General features: G+C 39.7%; 1 protein-coding gene across 2 annotated transcripts in view; it reads right to left on the reverse strand.

Moving 5' to 3' along the window:
• Setd2 (SET domain containing 2, histone lysine methyltransferase) overlaps positions 1 to 7,935 on the reverse strand; it is a 132,969-nt gene that overhangs the window by 25,265 nt on the left and 99,769 nt on the right. For both annotated transcript variants that reach the window (XM_008830560.2, XM_017797480.2), the window contains exon 15: positions 3,880 to 4,549. In XM_008830560.2, coding sequence (XP_008828782.1) covers positions 3,880 to 4,549 — 670 coding nt within the window. The remainder of the gene's footprint in view (positions 1 to 3,879; positions 4,550 to 7,935) is intronic.

Below are 7,935 nucleotides of genomic sequence, written 5' to 3' on the forward strand. Positions count from 1 at the left end.
AAAAAAAAAAAAAAAAAAAAGTAGTAAAATTATTTTAAGACAAATATAGCAGAATTTAATGCACCCAAAATTCTTACTATACAATTATTTATATAGCACATTAGGATGCAGAAAGTCTTTCCATATATATTATCTCTGTCCTAACTACAGATGCAGGTATTTGCCCATATTAGAGTTTCATAAGAAATAAGTAGTGTGTCTAAGATGTAAACCCATTCCTCAATTACCCCTCAACCACAGAAAACTTGGTTAAAGGAATAGTGACAAAAAGCTTCCAAAATAACCTTGCTCTCTTATGAAGTGATGACTGCTCAAGGAGTTGAATAGATTTTTGAGCCTGGCGATGAGAGTCTTATCAGATTTATCAACACAAATGCAAAATACCATAATTTTCCAAATGATACTAGTTTGGCCAGGTACAATGGCACATGCCTTTAATCTCAGCGGAGAAAAGTCCCAGGGAGGAAAGAGGCAAGTGCATCTCTGTAGGTTCAAAGCCAACCTGGTCTAAATAGTGAGTTCCAGAGCAGCTGGGGCTATAGAGAGACCCTTTCTCAAAACAACAACAACAAAAAACCCAAAACCCCACAAAAACACTAAGCAGTAAAGCCAGAGGGGAGAGGGGAGAGGGACAGGGGAGAGGGGAGGCGGGGGAGAAAACAGGCAGCCTATTGTTTTTTGTTAGGAACTAAAGGCAGGGCTTAACTTGGTCTACATTTCTAGCCCAGAGATGAGTAATTCTTGTAAGGACACAGAAAACAGGAGAAAGAGGAAGAAAGAATACTATTTGATATGCTAGAATAGCTTAGTTTACACCACCCAACATTGTTATCACAGAATTATCAACATGATAATAATAACAGTTTACAAAGTCTAAAAGGAGATACATACATAAATTAGAATTTCCAAGTATTTGCGTATAAAATGAAAGTTTCTTCATATATTTTACATAAGCAATTAAACATTTTTGATTTATTTTTATTTTATGTGTATGAGTGTTTTGCCTGCATATATATTAATTAACTGTACCACATGCATGCAGTGCTCATGGAGGTCAGAAGAGGGATTGTATCCCCTAGAACTGGAGTTACAGATGATTGTGGGTGCTGGGAACCAAACCTACTGAACCTTGGCCCTCTGTAAGAGCAGCCAGTGCTCTTAACTGCTGAGCCATCTCTCCAGTTCTACAGAAACAATTCTCTACCACCTAATTCCTGTCCCAAACTCTGAAACCTAATAAAATAAAAAACTTTTTTTCTTCAGGGAATTAAGGATTCATTCATTCATTCATTCATTCATTCATTCATTCATTCATTCATGGGGGGCGTTGCCATGGTGCACATGTAGAAGTCAGAGGATAACCTGCAGGAATTGGCTCTCTCCTTCTACCATGTGGGTCCCAGGAATTGAACTCTCCTTGTTAGCAAATGCCTTTACTCACTAAACTAGCCAATTGTCCATCAAAACTTTGTTTTATAAACAAAGTGAAGAGAGAGAGAAGGGAGAGACTCTAGATAGGCTGACTAAACCCTCATGGATGAACTTGTACTGAGAGACATCTCAGGACACTAACTTTACATAATAGGCCTTAATACAAATGACGATGTATGAACTCCACGGGGGGGGGTGGATGGGGGCTATGTGAGGGTGCCAAAGGGGAACAGGGAAGGGGGCATAAGGATGATTTCATGTATGAAATACAAAAATTCAATAAAAAATTTTTTAAGGTTGAATATGATACAGAAATAAAGTATATAGAGTTTATGAACAGATGCAATTCTTTCTAATAAATATATGAAATAAGAAAAAAACCCTGCCTTCATGGGGGCTGGAGAGATGGCTCAGTGGTTAAGAGCACTGACTGCTCAACAGAGGACCTGGGTTCAGTTCCCAGCACCCACATGACACCTAACTGCCTGTAACTCCAGTTCCAGGGCTGGGGGGCGGGTTGTCCAACATTCTCTTCTGACCTCTCTGGGCATTGCATGCACATGGTACACACACACATACATACATGCATACATACATGCAAAATACTCACATGCATCAAATAAAAAATTAATTTTTTAAACTGCCTTTATTATCATTTTAAAGGTATGAGAAAGCCTTTTTTTTAAAAAACCATACCCAAAGAGTTAATAAATGCATATACTAGGGAAAATTCATTTTAAGGAAAATATTCATGGGCCAGCAAGACAAGTCAGCAGGTAAAATACTTGTTGCACAGGTGTGATGACCTGGAACCCATGTAAAAGAGGAATTGGAGAACCAACTCCACAAAATTGTCCTCAGATTTTGACATATGTACCATGACATGCACATACAATAATAAACTTTTAAAAAAAAAGAACAAGACATGCACACACAATAATAAACTTTAAAAAAAAAAAGAACAAGATTAGTGTAGCAATGCACACCTTTAATGTAGTAGAGTCAGGCAACTCTCTGAGATCGAGGCCAGACTAGTGTACACAGCAAGCTCCAAGCCAGCTGGAGCTACAGGAGACCCTGTCTTTTATTTTGTTTTATTTCATTTTTTCTGAGATGGTCTCCCTCTAGCCCTAGCTGGCTTGGAACTCTTGAACTCACAGAGATTTGCCTGCCTCTGCTGGGATTAAAGGCATGTACCACCACACCTGGAGAAACCCTATCTTTAAAAAAAATAAATAAATAAAAGGTAAAAGCTAATATTTAGACATTTATCCAACTTCTAAGAGATGATATAATTCTCAAGTCAGTATCAAGGTTATTAAGGCTGCCTTAATTATCCAAATTTATACCTTAAATTCTTCACTTAGCCCCAAAGAAAGAAAAATTAAGATAACCTAACAAAGGTAAAACTGTTCCAGCATAACAAAGGTAAAAGTGTTCCCGACTAATATTTCTGTTTAGATCTTTAAATTTTCCACTTGAGGTTTTCATTTTAATAGTCCTTGAGTTGCCCCCCCACTCCTACCCCCATGTACTATTATTCTCTATTTCTTTTTTTTTTCTAATGTGAATTTAAACTTTCTTTAAACAGAGTCAGATACTGGGATATAACCTCTGATGTTTAAAGTCACTGGTTAGCAATAGATTGAACTTTCCATGCGTAAGAATGCCCCACATCAAAAAATATTTCTTGACCTCATAAGTAAGAGGGTAAATGAATTCAAAGTCAGGTAGGACTCACAAAGCAGCCAGTCCCTAGATACAACTCATAAGCCTGGGGTTGCATCTCATCCACAAAAAGTGTTTTTCTAATTTTCACTTGGGACTGTTTCAGAGCAGTCTACAGACAAATCATCAAGGCCATAAATCTAGACACAAGAGCACAAGTAGCCTTCTTAGCATCAGAAATTTTCATTGCTTCAGCTTCCCAAACCAGAGTAAAACAGAAAAGAGACTATCAAAACACATTTTTAATATTCTTAATCTAGTCTTCAGATGACTATAGCCCTAGAAAATAGATTAACTCTTAATTTCTTGGAAGACCCTACTAATCCAAACCACCCAAGCTAAGCTGCTTCTAAATTCCTGATTCAAAGCAATGATATAATAGTTTTAAAATGCTAGTGTTTTGGCAGTATTTTGCATAGTAGATAACACACACACACATATGCACACATAATTAATCTAAGGTCTAGAGTACATATAGCTCAGTGTAAGAATGACCAGGTCCTAGGTTTGATCCCGAGCACCACAGAACAAACAAAACTGGTCTAAATATATAAGTCATCAAATATATAAGTCATCAATGGTAAGAACTCACCCCCAATTCAGATTAATTAGCACCTCAAGTAAAATCAAGTCAATAGCAGGACTACTCATGTACCAGATTTAATTAAAATATCATTAACAGACTTTAAAGTATGAAAGATAGGTTCTAATATTAGTTACCTGCACAATTGGTGGAGTTGTCTGTGAATATGGTGATGTCACACCATAGACAGTTGGACATGTCTGTCCTTGATAATATATGGTTGCTTGAGATTGTGCAGGAGAGTACTGCTGCTGTACACTGATAGACTGCTGGTTTGAATCCCAGACGCTGTAATTCTGTCCCTGGACTGGGCCTGAAGCTTGTACTGGCATTACAGCAACATTAGAGTCCTGGTGCACCACACTTTCATTCTGGGCTACATACTGTGAACTGGAAACTTCCACAGAGGCTGCCACATGTGGCACTACTGGTACTGATGAAGGGGCAGCAAGGGGTTCTGTAGAATGTCCAACCAAGGGCTGAGTATGATCATATGAAGCAGGAGAGCACACAGGGTCCATGCTGGGTGTGGGCAGAAGCACCTTTCCAGCATTAGGATTGCTGGGATCCACATAGGCCTGCATGGGATAGCCTGGTGGATAGCCAGCAAAGGGGTGATGAGAGGCATTGTAACCAAGAGAGTCATATGGTAGTGGTGATGTCATTCCCAGGCTCTGCATCTGTTGCTGCTGCTTCTGAGCCTCCCGTTGGGCTACCTCTTGCTCAAACAACTTCCGGCGCTCCTCTGTAGAAAGTTTATTTCGGTCTTTAATTCGTACTTTCTTTTTAGAAGTTGGTGTATCATATCTATAAAGAAAACAAGACCACAGAAAGTTACTAAATCAGGGACATAATCAAAACATTAACACTCATGACTAAACCACTAACCACACCAAGTCTAAGTTGGCATTGGCTGAAAGTCATACTCAAAATTAATCAGAACTTGTAGTCAATGTTAAAAGGACTTGCTTAGCATGCAGGAAGTCTTCAGATTCAATCCCCACTACTGCACTAGCAAAAACAAGGGGTTAGAGAGGTGGCTCAGCAGTAGAGGACCTGAATTTGGCTATCAGTACCCATGTCAGGTGACTCACAACTGCCTTTACCTATAGTTCCAGGGGAATCTGATGCCTTGGACTTCTGTGAGCATCTGCACTCATGTGCACATACCCTACACACAGACATACACATAAATAAAAAATAAAATCTGTTTTTCACAATGTCATAATAGTTTATTTTGTACACTAAACAGGTATAATGGCTCACACTTGTTATCTCAGCACTCAAGAGGCTAAGACAGGTGAAGACATGCTCAAAGTTGGACCATCATGAACTACATAGCGAGTTCCAGGATAACCTGTGTTATAGAGTAAGAGCTTGTCTCAAAACAACAAAAATTTGAAGAAAAAAAGCTGGGTGTGGTGGCACATACCATTAATCCCAGCACTGGACCTCTGTGAGTTTCAGGCCAGCTGGGGCTACAGGGAGACCCTATCTCAAAAAACCCAACCTCCACCCTGAAAAAAAGGGAATGGGGGAGAATAGCACAATGGCAGAGCACTTGCCTAACATGGGTTAAGTCTTGAGTTTAATTCCCAGCACCACACAAAACCAAAAACTCAAAACAACAAAAAAAAAGAATTTCTTTGGGGCTGGAGAGATGGCTCGGTGGTTAAGAGTATTGGCTGCTCTTGCAAAGGACCCAGGATCAATTCCCAGCACCCACAAGGCAGCTAAAAAATGTTTTAACTCCAGTTGCAGGAGCTCTGACAACCTCTTCTGACCTCTGTGGGCATTGTACAACATGGGTACACCTATATGCATACTGGCAATACACTCACAGACATAAAACAAAAATAAAAGAGCCCTTGTTGTGTCAATCATGAGAACCAGTTTGTATTTCAGCACCTATGTAACAAGGCTGGCATGCTGTGTATTGCTTGTAACCTCAGCGCCCAGAGGGATGGAGACAGGAGGATTGCTGGAGCTTGTCAACTTCTAGCCCAGCTGAGAAAACAGCCTAACTGAACCCCAGGCAGAGACCTTGCCTCAAAGAAATAGGTGAAGAATGATAGGATACTTTTGGTCCTCTTTCTGCCTTTGTGCACACAGGTATGGGCACCTGTACACTCACATGCACACATATATACACAGAAACACACACAAATCCTGAAAAACTTTAAAAGACAAATCCTATCATCGCCTATAAACTAATCATGAGAAACAGAAAAGTTGAAGGAAAAAAGGGAAGGAAAAGAGATTATCAGCTAAATACCTTACAACAAGAAGAGAATATACTTTGTTAATACCAAAAAGAAGAGACTGAGCCAAGCATGGTAGTTCATGCCTTTAATCCCAACACTTGGGAGGCAGATCACTGGAAGACTGAGGCCATCCGGGTCTACATGGCCAGTTCTAGGCCAGCTGGGTCTATAGGGAGACCGTATCTCAAACACACGAAACAGAAGAGATTGGCTGGGCATAGATGCACACTTTTAATCCCAGCACTTGGGAAGCAGAGGCAGAGGCAGGCAGATCTCTGTAAGTTCCAAGCCAATCAAAGCTATGTAGTGAGACCCTGTCTTAAAAGGAAAAAAAAAAAAAAAAAAAGACACAAAGCAAATCTAAATAAAATCTCAGGAACTGTTAACATAAATTAATCAATGGCAATTAAGTTAGAAGCTTAACAAACATACACACACTGGAAAGCATAATGGAAATTAGAAGAGAAAACATGTTAGCTAAGAATCCAGACTAAATAAGAATTTTTTACAAGAGTGCTGAGTGTGGTGGTACAGACCTGTTATCCCAGTACTAAAGAAACGGAGGCAAGAGGATCAGGAGTTAAAGATGATCTTCAGCTATGTATTGAGTTAGAGGCCAACCTAGGCTACAGGAGACCCTTTCTCAAAAAAAAAAATAATAATAATAATGCCAGGTGTGATACTGCATGCCTTTAATCTCAGCACTCCGGAGGCAGAGGCAGGCAGATCTCTGTGAGATTGAGACCAGCCTGGTCTACATAGCAAGTTCCAGGCCAGCTGTGACTACAGAGACCCCATGTCTCAAGACAAAAAAAAGCATGAACCTAAAAAGAAGGAAAAACATGAGAGAAAAGCAATTATCAAGATAAAATATCACTATGTGATTTGTATTGGAGATCTTGCAACACAAATAAGGCATAGGATTAGAAAGCAAATTAAAACTATGTAAGTGATAACATAAAAAGATGAATAAAAGAGTAGGGACTCATAAAAATTGTTAAAGTAGTTTTATATGGTCATTAAACACAAGATGAATATACGAAAGACAACTGTGTATCTAAACAGTACCAACATACCAAAAATGTAATGAAAAATTAAGATTGCTAGGGGAAAAAAAAAAAAATCACACAGGTGTGTCTTTATGGAAAATACTATAAATTTGATTTAGGGGGAAAATATATTTATCTTTTTGAGACAGGGTCTCCCTTGGCCTGGCACTATATAGACCAGGCTGGCCTCAATCTCAAGAGATCTGCCTGCCTCTGCCTCTGGAGTGTGTTATGACTAAAAATGTGTACTACCATGCCCAGCTTTTACTAATATTTTTTAGTTAGCTTTTCATTGTGACTTTCTCACATATATGTATTTTTTTAATTTGGTCTTTTTGAGACAGGGTCTCCCTGTAGCCCCAGCTGGCTTGGAACTATGTAGACCAGGCTGGCCTTGAACTCACAGAGATCCACCTGCCTCTGCCTCCTGAGTGCTGGGATTAAAGGCGTGCACCACCACTCCTGGCTCTCATATATTTAAGGAAAACTTTTGCCTGGACATGTAGCTCATGCCTGAAGGTTCAAGATAGCCTAGTTTAGGGACTGGAGAGATGGCTCAGTGGTTAAGAGCACTGACTGCTCTTGTAAAGGACCTGGGTTCCATTCACAGCACCCACATGGCAGCTACAAAACGTCCTTAACTCCAGTTCCAGGGAAATCTAAGGCCCTCTTCTAACCTCCGCAGCATTACAATGACACGGGTGCACTCACATACATGCAGGCAATATACTCATACACATGGAATAAAAATAATAAAATGTTTTAAAAAAAAAAAAGATAGCTGGGTGAGGTGTCGCATACCTTTGATCCCAGCACTTGGGAGGCAGATGCAGGCGGATCGCTGTGAGTTCAAGTCCAGCCTGGTCTACATAGTGAGTTC

This window comes from Nannospalax galili, unplaced genomic scaffold (genome assembly GCF_000622305.1).
Source record: "Nannospalax galili isolate Female #2095 unplaced genomic scaffold, S.galili_v1.0 scaffold1050, whole genome shotgun sequence".
NCBI lineage: Eukaryota > Metazoa > Chordata > Mammalia > Rodentia > Spalacidae > Nannospalax > Nannospalax galili.